This window comes from Phaenicophaeus curvirostris, chromosome 2, assembly GCF_032191515.1.
Source record: "Phaenicophaeus curvirostris isolate KB17595 chromosome 2, BPBGC_Pcur_1.0, whole genome shotgun sequence".
NCBI lineage: Eukaryota > Metazoa > Chordata > Aves > Cuculiformes > Cuculidae > Phaenicophaeus > Phaenicophaeus curvirostris.
In genome coordinates, this window is record NC_091393.1 from 66,586,931 (window position 1) to 66,602,635 (window position 15,705).

General features: G+C 36.0%; 1 protein-coding gene across 2 annotated transcripts in view; it reads right to left on the reverse strand.

The window, feature by feature from the left end:
* Window positions 1-290: 290 nt before the first annotated feature.
* The window catches only part of TARBP1 (TAR (HIV-1) RNA binding protein 1), a 39,091-nt gene continuing 23,676 nt past the window's right edge, over window positions 291-15,705 (reverse strand). The window contains exons 18-30 of one of the 2 annotated variants that reach the window (XM_069852332.1): window positions 14,375-14,574; window positions 14,163-14,234; window positions 12,901-13,021; window positions 11,053-11,163; window positions 10,352-10,501; window positions 8,418-8,504; window positions 7,959-8,155; window positions 7,028-7,109; window positions 5,515-5,686; window positions 5,075-5,266; window positions 3,870-3,994; window positions 1,926-2,062; window positions 291-666 (exon numbers count right to left, since the gene is read on the reverse strand). In XM_069852332.1, the coding sequence (XP_069708433.1) occupies window positions 501-666; window positions 1,926-2,062; window positions 3,870-3,994; window positions 5,075-5,266; window positions 5,515-5,686; window positions 7,028-7,109; window positions 7,959-8,155; window positions 8,418-8,504; window positions 10,352-10,501; window positions 11,053-11,163; window positions 12,901-13,021; window positions 14,163-14,234; window positions 14,375-14,574 (1,812 nt within the window). In that variant the 3' untranslated portion in view covers window positions 291-500. Of the gene's footprint in view, window positions 667-1,925; window positions 2,063-3,869; window positions 3,995-5,074; window positions 5,267-5,514; window positions 5,687-6,544; window positions 6,616-7,027; window positions 7,110-7,958; window positions 8,156-8,417; window positions 8,505-10,351; window positions 10,502-11,052; window positions 11,164-12,900; window positions 13,022-14,162; window positions 14,235-14,374; window positions 14,575-15,705 lie in introns of those variants that run through there. The other variant, XM_069852333.1, reaches the window with a different exon arrangement.

The following is a 15,705-nucleotide window of genomic DNA, read 5'->3' on the forward strand; positions in this document are numbered from 1 at the left end:
TTGAAAAAAAATCCACCTTCCTCTCCTTGTCAAAAGGAGGTGGTTTAGAGTAATTTGTATTTGTCATTTACAAAGTATTTTAAATATTTGTAAATGCAGTCTAAGTCAAATCACTATAAACCAGCAGCTACAGTAAAGTTTTGATTGTCGTTGCAGGAAGGCTGCACTTCCGGCATAGTCATCACAATCAAAGTGACTGTAGTAAAAAACTCATGTTTTGAGGTTAGGCTTGTTCATGGTACTGTGCTGATGTTCTAATAACAGAAAAATCACACACACTACATGCAATATAAAGAGCATTTATTTCCAATGCAACAGTTTTATTTAAGGAGGTAAATTATTAATAAGGCATTTAAAAATCAGTCTGAACTATGAGAGCAAAACATGCAAAACTTAAGAACTCATTCACCCTGAGGTTTCATGTCATCTATTCAGAATTTCACGTTGTAGCACCATAGAAGGTCACCCAGCTGTACTATAAGGCATGAAACTCTTGGCAGTTATTTTTGTTGTTTCTGCTTGATCACTTGTTGCCTTGTGTATTCCCAAATCAGCAGAGCGCCACTTACATGAACATTGAGTGATCGAATAATACCCTGCTGAGGAATTTCCACACAGACATCCAGGTGGTGAATCAGGTTCGCTGGGATTCCTTCATGTTCATTTCTAGTAAAGAATAAATAGTAACATATGTGGGGAAAGAGGCATTCTAGAAAGCAGAAGATGCAGAAGTCACAAGAACAATCAAAACACAACAACAAATGGTGCGTCTGCCTTCAAGACATAGCTAATTAGGACAAGAAATTATTTTTAAAAAACAGTAATATGTTACAGATACAAAGAAAACATGGGATACCTGACTAAACTTTGATGTAGGAAAAACTGGTAGAGCACTTCACTTCATCTTTAATTCACTGGTCCAGCAATAAGTGAACACACAAACTAAAGACTCCCTCTACACCTTTATTGTGAAACTATCCATACAGAGTGAAATAAAAAGCTATAGAGGAAACAACCACAGCGTGAAGCTGCTGGCACAGTAAGAAAGCACAACTACCCACTTTGCATTCAATGAGGTCTTGCTTTAAAGAAGTGTCAAGACTGATCGAAGCCTTGAACTTGAAATGTTTCACCTCTTTGGAATGAACACAACAGAAGATATTTAAGGTTATCAGTAACTAAGAACTTTAACTAGAAAAGAGAACAAAGTGATTGTGAGAAATACATTCTGAACACAAGCTACATATAAAAAGGTTTGAGAAATGGGTATTTCTGCCCACCTTGTGGTAAAAGGATAGGCAGGCCATTCCTCCCGGTTTCAGTGGCCCTGCAACTCCAGTACCTTTTGGAGTTGTAGTTGCTTTCCTCTAGATTTCTTGAAGTAGCCTTCTCTTTGTCACACCTGAGGTTTGTCTGCTTATAGGAACTGCTTATTGCTTTACTCTGAAGTAGTCTCAGCCTATGCTTGCACTGCAAAAACTTGATACTTCATCCTGTGCCTCACTTAATTTTTAAAGCATCTCCCAGCTATGCATATTCGCACTTCAGTCCACCTCACCAAGTTAAGCAGACCCCCTCCTTGCTGAGCTCACCAGAGGCTACAAATATAGGGTCCCACGTTACTAACGTGAACAGATGATACCCTATCACACCTTGAAAACTATAATCAATGTTGTTGCCAACTCCACCCATAAAAAAGTGAGTTACAGCATATGGACAGGTTAAGTATGGGGAGTATGGTTAAAGAGTAGATATCAATACCTCCTGCTGCTCAGCACACAAAGCCAGTCTCTGCTGTCTCCATAATCTCTTGCCGTTCTAAATATGCTTTTACCATTGTTGCTTGGTTTTCATATGACCACACTCCGACTAGTAGAAGGGATGGACTGCAAGAGGTAGGCTTAGAAAAAAGTGTGTGGTCTTACCCCAGCAACAACAGTGACTTCTCTGGGAAGCAGTATTCTGCAAGATCAAAACTTTTTGCTGTCTGCTCCACACCAATAATAGTGTAGCCTTCTGTTTTTTTCTGCTGCAAATAATCAACAAGCTGAGACGGTTTCACCTGTCCATCAAAAGTAGAGAGAAATATACAAATATTTAAATATCACCATTTGTAAACTCCTGAAGTTACTGTAAATCATCAATTTAATTGGACAGTTTTGAAGATTAATTATTTTTATCCCCAAAGCCTTTGTGCATATACATAGCTTAACATTTTAAAAGCTCTTCAGTAACAGCACAAAAGGTTCAGCAATGCCACAAAACAGGTTGAAAGCCTGTAGCCACGAACAGCTTGTGAGTCAGCAAAAAACCAACTGAGGAACCAACAGGAAATCTTATGGTGGGTGTATACTACAGGCCACCTGATAAAGGAGAGCCAACCAATGAAGCCTCCTTCCTCCAGCTACAGGAGGATTCACGCTCACAAACTCTCATCCTGCTGGGGCACTTCAACCACCCTGACATATGCTGGAAAAGCAACCCGGCAAGCTGTAGGCGATCCAGGAGACTCCTGAAGTGCATTGAGGATAATTTCTTAATCCAACTAATACAGACCCCCACCCAAAGGGATGCAATACTGGACCTGATGGTCACCAATACAAGTGAGCTCATCAGTGACATCAAGATCGGAGGCAGCCTGGGCTGCAGTGATCATACACTGGTGGAGTTCAAGGTCCTGAGAGACATAGGACAGATGAGGAGTATAGTCAGGTCCCTAAATTTCAGGAAAGCAGACTTTCAGCTCTTCAAGGAGTCAGTCAGTAGGACCCCCTGGGATATGGGCCTTGGGCACAAGGGAGTGGATCAGAGCTGTAAAATACTGAAGGATGCTTTCCATAAAGTGAAAGAGTGCTCAGTCCCCAGATGTAGGGTAGGAAATCAGGCAGGAAAGGGAAGAGACCAGTGCGGCTTAGTCGAGACCTGCTGGTCAAACTGAAGAGCAAGAGGGAACTGTATGGGCAGTGCAAGCAGGGACAGGGAACCTGGGACGTGTATTGGGACACTGCCTGGTTGTGTAGGGATGGGTCAGGAAGGCCAAGGCACAGCTAGAGCTGAACTTGGCAAGGGAAGTGAAGACCAACAAGGGCTTCTACAGGTATGTCAATCAAAAAAGGAAGGTTAAAGAGAGTGTACACCCACTGATGGATAAAAATAGTGACCTCGTATCATAGAATCATATGCAACAGAAGCTCCATCATCAGTACATTTCTGTACTGAGATTAAGCAAGACATGTACATCAATTTTATTTTAGGCAAAACACATTATAGCTATCTTGTTTAGATTAAAACTAAAATAGGCTGATTTGTGGGGAAAAAAATGAAAAAAATGCACTTAATCTTTTGAATTACTTACATCTGAAACTTGAAAATACTTGAAAATCAGGTTATTAAAAATTATTACAAACATTTTCTACCAAATACTGAACATAAAGGTTGAAACCCTCATTTTTATAAGCTAGATAATAAGTTCTAAAAGCTTGGCACAAATTAGCTTCAGACAAACTTGAAGATTATCCCCATGAAGGTACCTAAAGCAATGGACCAAGAAGATAAATGAAGTGTTGGTCAACTTTTATAAATAAACATCCAATTCCAACGCACCACTATAAAACACAGAGTAAAAATGACAGCTCACATAATTGGTTTATCACAGCAATAAGAAATTAGCATTTAAATTCTTTTTTTATGAGGTTGACCCATAGCTTATACCAAAATATTGAAGAATAACTCTCAGAGATAACAGCGGGAGCTTCTTTTAAATAAAACGTTTATTTTTGCAAGATAAAAGAACTAAGACTCTGAGCTATGCAACTAAGGAAATGAAAATTCACAGTACACATTTTAGCTATTAAAATGTTTCCATTCACCTCAACAAGGGGGAGCCACTGCTCTGCAGAAACACTAAGATGCTGAAACTGCTTGTCCTGTATATAATGAAGGCTGCCAACAACTAGTGCAGATGCCCCAAATATTTCGCTTGTACGACATAAACCTACAAACAGAAGGATTAAAGTCACTTTTGTGTAGAAAATAAACACGAAGCCAGAATATTTTAGCAAGTGAAAAAGGATAAAGTAACCATATCTCTTTTGTTTTCTTTAGCCCTCTTATTTTTCATCACTTTCAGGTGCTTCCTAGGTCTTTTCCAAGCCACACCTTGTTCAACATGATTTACCAGAAAAAAAATAAGGTTGGTAACTTAGCAGAAAGATAAAAATTAGAAAAGCACTATGTGATATGCATACTAGCACTACGTGCTAATAGCAGCCTGACCTAGTGAGATGTGTCCCTGCCCATGGCAGGGCAGCTGGAACCGGATGATCTTTAAGATCCCTTCCAACCCAAACCATTCTGTGATTCTGTGTCTGACATCGTGCTTCTACAATATTAATTACACAAAGTAAAGCCTCAGTGGGGATGAATGGACACACACACACACAACTGAAGCTCTAAATCCAGCAACTGTTCAATGAAAGGCTTGAGAGAATGACACATTACAGTGTTACAGTGCAGCCAGTACCAGCTTGAGGGCTCATTTTTCATTAACAGTCTCACTGCAGTTATTTAAACTGACAACAGCAAGCACAATGCAATAAAGTATGTGCAGGATTTATTACATCACAGCTTACACAACATCGTGAAGGAGTACTTAATCCAGAACAGACACTTTTCTGTCCAACAGTCGTAAGAAACTCATAGGTCTATGAGATTTGGTTTACTTGTTACAGAAAAAAATCTAAAAGAAAATTATTTCCTTTAACTGCACAGACAGTTGTAAAACTCAACTGTAAAAAAAAAAATAAAACCAGGAAGAAACTGAACAATTTACAACAAAGTTCTATTTAATTAATGCATGCTTTGCGCAAGTACTTTTTTTCTTTTCTTAAAATGTAACTACTAAAGCAGGTAGCATTTCTTCTAGTCACCATTTTTTTCCCAGGGTAATGATCTATTTCTCTTAGCAGCACTTAAATAACTTTCTAATTATCAACATAAGATGGAATTAATTCCTAATATACAGCTGGGCTCTAAGGTCTGAAATGAAAATTGTAAAATGTGCAATCAACCTTACCTCCCAAATTGGTAGGTTTATCGATAAGTGAAGCCACCACAATCAGTCTGCTGTTTGATTTACCAAGTTTAGCAGCACGATCCTGAAATACCATTTCCAGGTCTAAACTAGGAGTACTGTTTTTCCAAGGTATAATTTTCTTCTGAACATCAGTCCATTCTGTCTGGCCATCTGTTTCAGCTGAATTTGAACCTACAAAACCAAGTTGCAGTCATATGGATATGCAAGTGGTAACGAAACTACCGCATCAGTAAAGACTACTATCTAAATGGTAATACTACAGACACCATTAGTCATCTACTATTACTATATGGCATATACTCTGCTCCCATAGACAGAAGTCTATTTCAGCTGATAAACACAGATATCAGATCAAATAAAGATGTATACGGCTACTACATAAAAATAACTATATTTAATTTAGGTTAGATGTATTTTACCTATGTCTTGCTGAGACCAGTCGCTTGGTTTCAGATCACGAAGTTCCGCTCGAGAATGATACCACTGAAACACCAGTGGCAAAGGAATGTCAGTGAATCTGTCAAACTTAGCGAGTGAAATCCATTCATCTTCAGCAAGCTCCGAAAGGCGAGGAAGAACGTAAAATATTGTCTGCAATGTAGCACAGTGTTATTAGCAGAGAACTTCTAAAGCAAGCAGAACAGATAATAAATTAATCTCTGGTAATGTTATTGCATGCATCATATCTAGCATTCTATGATTTTAATACTTGGCTTTCTTGGTACTTGTTATAACTTACTAATATATCTCTCAGTATTCATGAATTTACATATAGCCCTCTCTCAAACTTCCATAAATCCAGTCTCTTTCTTTCTCCAATTAGGCCTTTTTTAAGGATTTGCATTGATCACTTTTCTAAAATCCTAGAATACCAAAGAATCAATGCTGTGCTTCTCAGCATACAGATCTCATGAAAATGTTTTACACATAACACGGAAGAGTTTTCAGACAATCTTACAAACTTCTATTAAAGAATGCAGATTCATTTAATGTCAAAAGGAATATAGTCAAAAACATTAAAATCCAGTGGTAAAATCCCACACGTCACTACCAATACAGCTAACCATAATTTATCAAGGAGGAACAAACACACACAAAGGAAAAGGCTGAATAAGACAAAGTTTAAAACCCAGACATTTTGTTTATCCCAATGTAACCCTGAGGTAAAGGTTAAGATGTATCCTGAGTACATCTAAATATTTAAAGCATTAGCCTGATTTGGTTTTTTTTTGTTGATGAGTTATTCTGGTTTTCTTGTTGAGGATTTTCACTTCTGAATTTCATTAAGTCATATCTAGTGTATTTCAGTTTTCACAAAAATATTTCAGAGAACATCAGTTAAAAAAAACTAACAAATTCCTTCTCTGAAAGATGGCACTGTCTGTGCAAAACATTTGTATCATTTTTCACACTTATGTTTACCCTGTGTTTTCAGCCTAGTTGCTCTCTCTTGTTTTTATCTGCACCCTTATTTTTTGCCTTCCTTCCCTCAGAGTTTATTCATCTGTCAGTTGTTTAAGCTATGTCAAAAAAATATTAAAAATATGTTCTAGAAGTTACATATCTGTACCTCATCAAACTACAATTTAGCTAAGCAACCTCAACTTACTTTTAAGAACAGACATCTCCAAAATCTTAAACTATATGCAATAAAGTAGAATAGAAGTAACTTTTCCAGCCACCCACACACAGATGGGCACATCATTCATCACACAATTCTTCTTAGTTGACCTAGGTTTTTAACACAATATTAATTACAGAATTAAGCTGCAGTCTTAGTCTTACATCCATCACAGTTTAGGTGAATTTTTCAGAGTTTTAAATGAATAATACATGCTCATTATTCACCCTACATTAAAACATACAAAACAAGACAAAAATACAGTTGTAAAACTACACAAATACAGTGATCAGCAGTAGTTTCGAACTTGCCTCTAGATTGTAATCCTCAACTGGATTAAATGTTGCAAAGAAGAAATGATCTTGAATTCGCTGCCAGTTCCTCCCAGCATTCCTGCAATTGCAGAAATAAATGCAAGTTGCACAAAAAAAGCAACATACTATTTTTTTTTTTTTTAAATTGCCAAACTGGAATACAGCAATCTCATTGTATTTACTAAATACTGTAGAGGAAAGAAAATACTTTAGCAACTGAGTAAAGACCCATTAAAATAAAAAAAACACCCCACAAAAACCCCAAAACCACAGCATTCGGGAAATAAGTTTAATTTATGTTTCTAGAAAGGCCCATAACATGTCTCCAAATTCTACTTTCAATTATCAAAAGAAGCAGGTTTAGCAAGAAAGTGTATGGCCTCTAAAGGATACTGAATCTTTGTACAAAATTTAACTAAATTATTATATTTCCAAATCAGTAAGGAGAAAAGCCTGTCTGTAAAGCTCATTTAATCATCACTCAAAATTAGCTTCCCTATCAATTTTTCTCCCACAGAAGTTTTTTCAAATATTAACACCAAAAACATTTTTATATTTTTATATTTGAGAATTTACTGGTGTCAGGAAGTTTGGAAGAATTAATTTTATTGCTTCAAAACCCATCAGGTAAGAGAATTAAGCACATTTGACTATTTTTTTACTCTACCTCTAAAATATGAGCACTGTTCAAAACTGCCAAGAGTTTTTCCTTTTGTGCTTTAAGACTGCAGTGCTACACTGAATTCTCACTTCATTTTCTTAGCTAATAATTAGATTTCAATTTCCAAGTTTTGGTTTCTTTTTAATCAAAGTTAAAAATCCGCAAAGCCCCACAGAAATTATCAAGTGCTGTTTTAGAAAATTAGACTCACTGCAAATGGCTCACAAGAACAATGTCAAGCTGTTAAGTCAGAAAAATGTTACTAACCCTGTGCCATGCATGTTTTCCACTTGTTGAAGGCTAGATTCAATAACTGGTGTCAGAGCTTCAAATTCTTCCACTTGCAACATTCTGCACATACTCCAGATTTTTTTAAGGGCAACTAATGCATAAAGTCGAACACTGAAATTATGGTTGAAACACCACTGCAGAACAACTATGAGGGCTTTCTTCAAAGCTGACTTCTATAAAAAAAAATATATAAAGAATATATAAAGAAGCAGGCAATCAGTCCCTATGTATCCACAACATCTGCCATTTAGTTAATTTTCCTATGTTCAATATGTTACAGAGGTGATAGGAAGAGTTAGTGTTTTCCATATCAACAGATACCTTAGTAAGAAGTAGATAAATAGGTTTTGAGAATAGACTGCTAAAATGGTTATTATTTCAGAAAACTATATACACTGCAACTGAATAGGAATGAACACTTCTAGTCAAACTGACCTTTTCTGAGGTATTTTGAAGAACGATATCAAAGTGTAGTAATACTGATAAAAACGTGCAAATGCTTGTTTTAAGCTTTTCTTCACCCTAAAGCAAGGGAATGTAACAAGAAATGTATTATAAAACAGTTTTATATCTGTAAGTTTTCACGGCATGTTAAAAAAAACACGTTTCCACAGCAAAACTTACTAATATACAAAGTTAATATTATGAAGATTCAATTTTCCCTAACACATTATTTGCTTTGTACTAACACATCCATCAGAACAAAGTACACAGCAATGTAAACGAGCTCAAATGCAACCCAAATTCATTGTACTGTCCACCTCCCTCCAGCCTGCCAAACCCTACACCCAATAGAAACCTCGGGGATTTTTTCAGTGCCCACTCTTTTCCATGTCACCACAAATGTGGGTATTGGATGCAGAATGAATAGCCTTGCATCAGCCTGAACCTATGTTCTTCACTGGAAGAAATCAGTTTCCACACTTGTGTTCACCAATTCTGCTTCCAGGCATAGTTCCTATTCTTCCATTTTGCCACAGCACTGCATCGCATGCTAAAGTTCAGTTTATTTTTCAGAGTGATCCTGAAAATCCTTTTCAGAGTCACTGTATTATCCAAGGCTATCCTGGAAAACAATCTGTATTCCTTTTTCAGAAATCTACGTGCTTTCTGCTTGCTCTGTTTGTTTGAATGGGCCCACTGTGTTTCAGCACATTTGTTGTAAGCATGAGAGCACTTTGATCCAATAGGTTATCATCCACTAAGATGACAGCAATTCCAACTACCTGAGCTCTCGGAAAGAACTCAAATATGAAAAGGTTACATCTCTTACAGCACCTTTCATCAGTTCAGACAGGCACAACAAGCCATCTTCATGCATTTAAAAGAAACTATAAGTTGTAAACTGAAAGATTCCCCTCCCACCCCCAAAAAAACCAACCAACCAAACAAAAAAGCCTCAAAGACCATAGCATGCATCACTAACAAGCAAAGTTGTCTCAGAACAGCATTAAATATGGTATTAAACACCTGCGTGGTTTGGGGCAAAAAAATTATATATACAGTTTTCTGATTTTTTATTTAGTTTTAATTCTTGTCCTGCTGTTTGGCTTTTAAAAAAACAACAGCACCAACAAGGCTATTTGATAAGCAAGACGACATCTACATTTAACTATAATGACTAGGGAGCTTCAGCAGAGGCACCACTGCAGGTCATGTTTTCCTACAGGGGAGATGCAAGTACATACATTTTCTACTCAGCACAAACGTACAGTGCCAACAAATTCAAGGACACCAATACAGACAATTACTACCTCTACAGGTCAATTCTCATAGGTAATTACTTATAAAAGAATCCAAGACATCAAAATGAAATGCTAATAATTCAGTTCTCCTCACTCACCTCTTTCATGACTTTTGGGTACCATAATTCAAACCCTGTCCCCAGTTTTGGAACAATGTTACAGGACTCCACTGTGAGAGAAGTCCATATTAAAAGCTGCAAACTGAATACGTGTTATGCTCCCCTGACAAACAAGATGGAGAAGACAAAAACTGGGTGTGGATACCACAAGTAACTTTGTAGTATCTTCCCAAACTCAGAAACCAGGACATTTATGTATTCCTGATGGCTCTTACTGCGGCAACTTCAAAAAGTACTCTGACTCCCTACGCCAGCTCAACTCTGCCCAGAGCAGTACATTATAAAGGGAAATCTCTGAACTGGAAGAATTCACTTGTCTTCAGCCACTTCTAGATCACAAATTTCTAAATGTCTCAGACTATAGTTGAGACTCTCTTCCAACTTAATTTGATCTGCTCAACAACCCACTGCTTCTGGAGGAAAATTGGAATATAGAGAAAGGGAAGAAAAACTATAACCTCTTTGCTCAAATTACTCTTTAGTGAATGCCAAGGTTCTTACTTACATAGCAAAAGCAGTCCCAGAATTTATTAAGGAATTGGGGATATTTATGTAGACTCAAGATAATAATCCATTCTATGATGTATTTCACAGATGCCTGATTGTTATCAAATCCCGCCTGAAAAACTTTGTCAAGGGTTCCACACAAAAAATTCTGAGAAAACAAAAATCAGAGAATCATTTAGTCTATTGTCTGCTATTAAGTTAGATTTTTTCTTCACTGAAAAGAACATTCTCAGTTTTATCATATCATGAATATTTTTATTACTCAAATAAAAACATTTTAGAACCATCTAATTTCTTTATACTAGTCAAATATTTTATTATGAAGATGAAACTAAAATGTCTCAATTTTCTGCACGTTTATAACATAGCAACATTTTTACTGAAACTATTGAAAAACTTTAAACTTTACTAATGAAAAGCTTTAAAATCAGATAGTACAGAGTTTTACCTAGCTTTAACAGGAACAATCTAGTCTCCTATAACTCATATATTGCCAGTTTTCAGTGACTTCTATAAATGAATCGTAAATCCGTGACTTCAGACTGAAAGAACAAAACTACACAGAACTTCTACATCTGCCACAGAAATTACATGCCTTTTATACCCTGCTTTAATTTAACACATGCAATTTGCATGACACCAAATTATTCTTGAAAGTATTTATTTATTTATTTAAGAATTCATAGTGAAAAGCAATACCTGGTCAAGCTTCGGAAGAAGAACTAAGAGTGTCTGCCATACCCGGTTTTTAATTCTATGCTGTAAAGAGTTTGCATAATAGCGTGTTCTAGATCTGGATACCAGTTCATCCTAAAAGGAAATTAAAAGGTTTACTGCATATTATTCCTTTAAAACTGAACACACGGAAATATACTTTACTGTACTATGAGAGCATCCACTGCACAGACAATATCCGCACTGAATTTAAAGTTGAGAAAAATATGTTTCATTTATTTAGAATTAAATTTTGAAGTTTGGAAGTTTGAGAAAATATACAATTCCACTTATTATTTTTACTTATGAGTACAAAGAAGTTAGGTATTAAGACTGTTCAGCATTTACATTTAAGCACTTACAACACCTACAACACCTACTGTATACAAACTATTAGAATAGTATTATATAAAAGCAGGCATGAAGACCCAAGCTGTTATTTAGTTACATAAGAACTAAAGATCCTAAGTGAAGAGACAAGTATATAAAAACATTTCTACTTTAGTAGAAATTCTACTTTAGTGTCTACACTAAGAAAAGTGGGTTTAGTCATGCTATTATATATGCTATTATATATTGTGATTCTATGATTCTACAATTCTATCAATTAGATCAGCTTGTAACTACACTTCTAGTTTTGAGACAGAAATTTATATTCTCCAATAAGATTTTTTATGTGAAAGAACAGATAAGATAAATAGAGCTTTATAAAATTTTGAAATTCATGTTCTCATACAGCTTAGATCCTTCCCCTACACATTCTCTTTTGCCCTGAAAAACACACGACACCCAATCTAACTTTTTAAAACAAAAATTATTTGGTCATCCAAGTCCCATACTAACATTAAAATGTAAATATACTTTATTTTCACATGTTTAAGCTTCATATGTAAGTAAGGAAATCACCTTTAAAACTCACTTTTCACATTTGCTCAATCTTACAGCATGAATATTATCTACTTTTCTCCAGCAGTTAATTGGTAGGTATGAAGGACCACCTATAGCGACCTTCCAGTACCTGAAAGGAGCCTACAAGAAAGCTGGAGAGGGACTATTCATAAAGGCTTGTGGTGATACGACAAGGGGGAGCGGGTATAAACTGGAGAGGAGAAGATTTAGACTAGACATTAGGAAGAATTTCTTCACTGTTAGAGTAGTAAGGTTATCAAAGGAGGTTTTGGATGCCCCATCCCTGGAGGTTTTTAAGGCCCGGTTGGATGGGGTCTTGGGTAACCTGATATAGTGGGATGTCCCTGCCCATGGCAGGGGGCTGGGAACTAGATGATCTTTAAGGTCCCTTCCAACCCTAACTATTCTATGATTTCTTCTTCTTCAGATAAAAGCAGATTTATAGTACCAGAATGCATGGGTGATATTCTAATAGAAGCTGTAATGATTTACCACCGACTTTACACTATTGCCATTGCCTAAGTAGCTATGATTAAGTGACAATCAGATCCCAACCACCTCCATTGATTCTATTTATAAAGGTCTTCTACGGAGACAATAACTCTCAATTCAAAAGGTAGTCTGCAATTGTTAAAATGAAATGCGGTGTCTAAAAAGGCAGCCTAAAGGAAGATTCTTAATGCAACAACGCTTACAATTTGGATAATATTCTGTGAAGTCAGAAAGTCCAGAAACCCCAAAGACCATTTTGACTATTTTGGTTGGATGAATTGGCTTCTGTCTCACAACAAAAGTACATTACTTGACAAATCTAGACAGGCTATATGAACAACTGTAAATACATCCTGTCAACTATAAATACTTTTTAATATTTTAATAATTGTACCAACATTACATTTATATATGAAGAGAAATTAAGTTTACTTTATGAAGTAGTTTGATGAAAACGTCTTCCATAAATGTCTTATGTAAGATATTTGATCCATCCAACAAGCACAGAAATTTAATAGCACAAACTCGAACGTAGTGATCATCTCTGTTTGTACTGTAAAATATTGATTTAAAAAAATAAAACCAAAACTCTGGTTGTTGTGACATAAAGATTATTCTTCAATTATACACAGTCACGGAACACATCAAACAGCCATCGCATCTGTAGTGAGACAACATACAAATATCCAGAACCAGAATTTCAGTCTGTTCATCAGTGCTGCTAAAGAAAACTAGTGAGTTCCGGACAACCTGCCTCTGCTTCCATCTACATATCCCTAATAGCAACTAAGTGTGTAAAATAATTTTACACAGACATAGCTGTATCATAAAAAAGTTTTAAGCTCTGTGCCTGTAAATAGTCATCTTAAAGCAACTAATTTATGCTTACAGTTTTGGTCAAATATTCTAGTCCAAAACAACATTGGAGTCCTATTACTCAGGGACAACTGGAATAATTAATGCCAAGAGCAGAATTAATGACATTACAGGTAAAGCATCACATGGCTGCAGACTGTCACAACCAGACATCTGGAAACCAAGAAACTCTCAGGAAAAAACACAGGAGTAGTGAACTTCGGGAGCAGATTTTTTAAAAGCTCAGCTTTTAGCAACTACTTCTCAAAACACTATGTTCGAATTGTGTCTCTGACTTTCTCCTAATGAGTGAAGATTGGAATTAAACTTAAAAAGAGCTAAATAATCCAGCAGCTAATATCCCTTTTTCAATAACTGGAGGCAGAGCCCATTGTCAGCATAGAAGCCAAAAAGGCCTGCAAACAATGTTGAAAATTCAAGCTGCAAATCTGGCTGTATTAAAGCCTGAGTTTCTTAACTGTCCTGCCTATCAATCATAAACGTACCTATCAGCTCTGCATCCTAAACAGTATTAGTTTTACAAGGTGAAACAAGGAAGTAGTTATTTCAGCCCCATTCAGGTTAACAAGTGGGATATATTTTTCTGGGAAATAGCTAGCATCTTTCTACATTTTGTATCTGAATTATCAACGTAATGTGATGTATACCCCTTTTACCAATATTTTAGAAAGCTATGAATATACTCCTTGCAGTCCCCCTTCCAACTTGACATATTCTATGACAAGACGCTGACTTCAAAAACATCATCTTTCCTGCATCAATTGTAATGAAGATCCAATTCACATCAAATTTCTAAGACATATCCTCAAAATCATTACCTTTCTGTAACAACATTTGCTGCACATTTTTCTCCAAGACTTTCTATGAAGGCATGAACATCCTGAATAAGTCTTCACAGATGACAGAAAACAAAGCAATAAAGTTAGCAAAATAGCATACAGAAAATTACTTCAATAGTTGTCGCTAAGTTTAAAAGAAAACAAAGCGCACAGAATTGTAACAAACATAGCCGCAGGGAGTTTTTTAATACCTTTGATCTCTCCTAAACACAGTTCCAAAGACACAAGCCTCAGTAATAAGTTCACAATAACTTCCAGCATTTAAGAAAGCATTTGTCAAGGCACTTCCCTCCTCAACAGTGGGAAATATCCAAGATTTACAACAATGACTAAGGACTACATTGAAAACTCCAGTCTTTGTAGTGGACATATCTATGAGCTTGAAAATTATCTGAAAAAAAGAAGAAAGAAAAGATTCAAAATCTGTTTTTCAGAAGTGCTAGAATTATTAGAATAATATTGCAGTGATATCTATTTTAGCAGGCCTGATCTTCTTTTGCAGCAATATTTCTACTCAGATCAATGCTTTCTTCAATCTATTTGCAATTCCCTACTTAGAAAGGCAGGTGAACGGGCAACAAGTGGCAGTACACACTTAGGTTAACAAAAGATTAAACTAGTCTTTGCTTAAACAGATGTAGCACCAGATGCTTTACAGAAATCTGCTGGTAAGTGGAACAAGCGCAGCTCGGCTTCCTTCCCAAATACAAACCTGGTGGTTTTAATCAATCCTCACCAACTTAGAAAAGAATTAGACATCAAACAAAATTTCTTCCATTGGCAGTCATATCACTAATTCCTTTTACTGGGGATTATATTCATGTTGAAATTAAAGTTCATATTTATGCATATTATACATATATAGACATAAATATATATATATATTTTTGGGGACATGATATAGTAGTCGGGGACACAATTTAGTAGTAGACAGATATGGTTGGAGTTGATGATCTCCAAAGTCTTTTCCAACCTAATGATATTATTTTTATATTTAAGATTCATGTAACAACTATCTAGAACTTCTCCAAAAGGGGGAAAAATAAAACAAAAGAAAAACTGTCCCAAAATTTTTGTTTCCTACTCTCTTCCTTAGGCTAAATGCAAGAGTAAATTTCCATTGCAATGTAATTTTTTTCCTTGAAATTGCAAGCATTTGAGAACGGAAAGGGAGCTTCAGAAGGAACAGGTGAGGTTTTTATAAATCCCCTTTTAGACAACATCAGTTAGAGCTGTCCATGAGAATGGTTTTCCAGAGGGTGTGACAGCTTTTGAAAAGGCAAAGTTTCTTGTCTTCCCATCTCTGAAACCATACTTTTGTTGATGTGACAATTCTTTGACAATAACTTTGTCTTTATAGAAAAATTTGTTCTGAATTGCTAAGGATTGAAGCACCAAGAAGTTCGTTAAGATCTTAAGCTGAAATTCTGACATGCACTCTGAAGAAACACTTTCTGGAAAAAAAAAGAAAACAAAACCAAACTGAAACCCCACCCTAGAAACATCTGGTCTTTTTACAAAT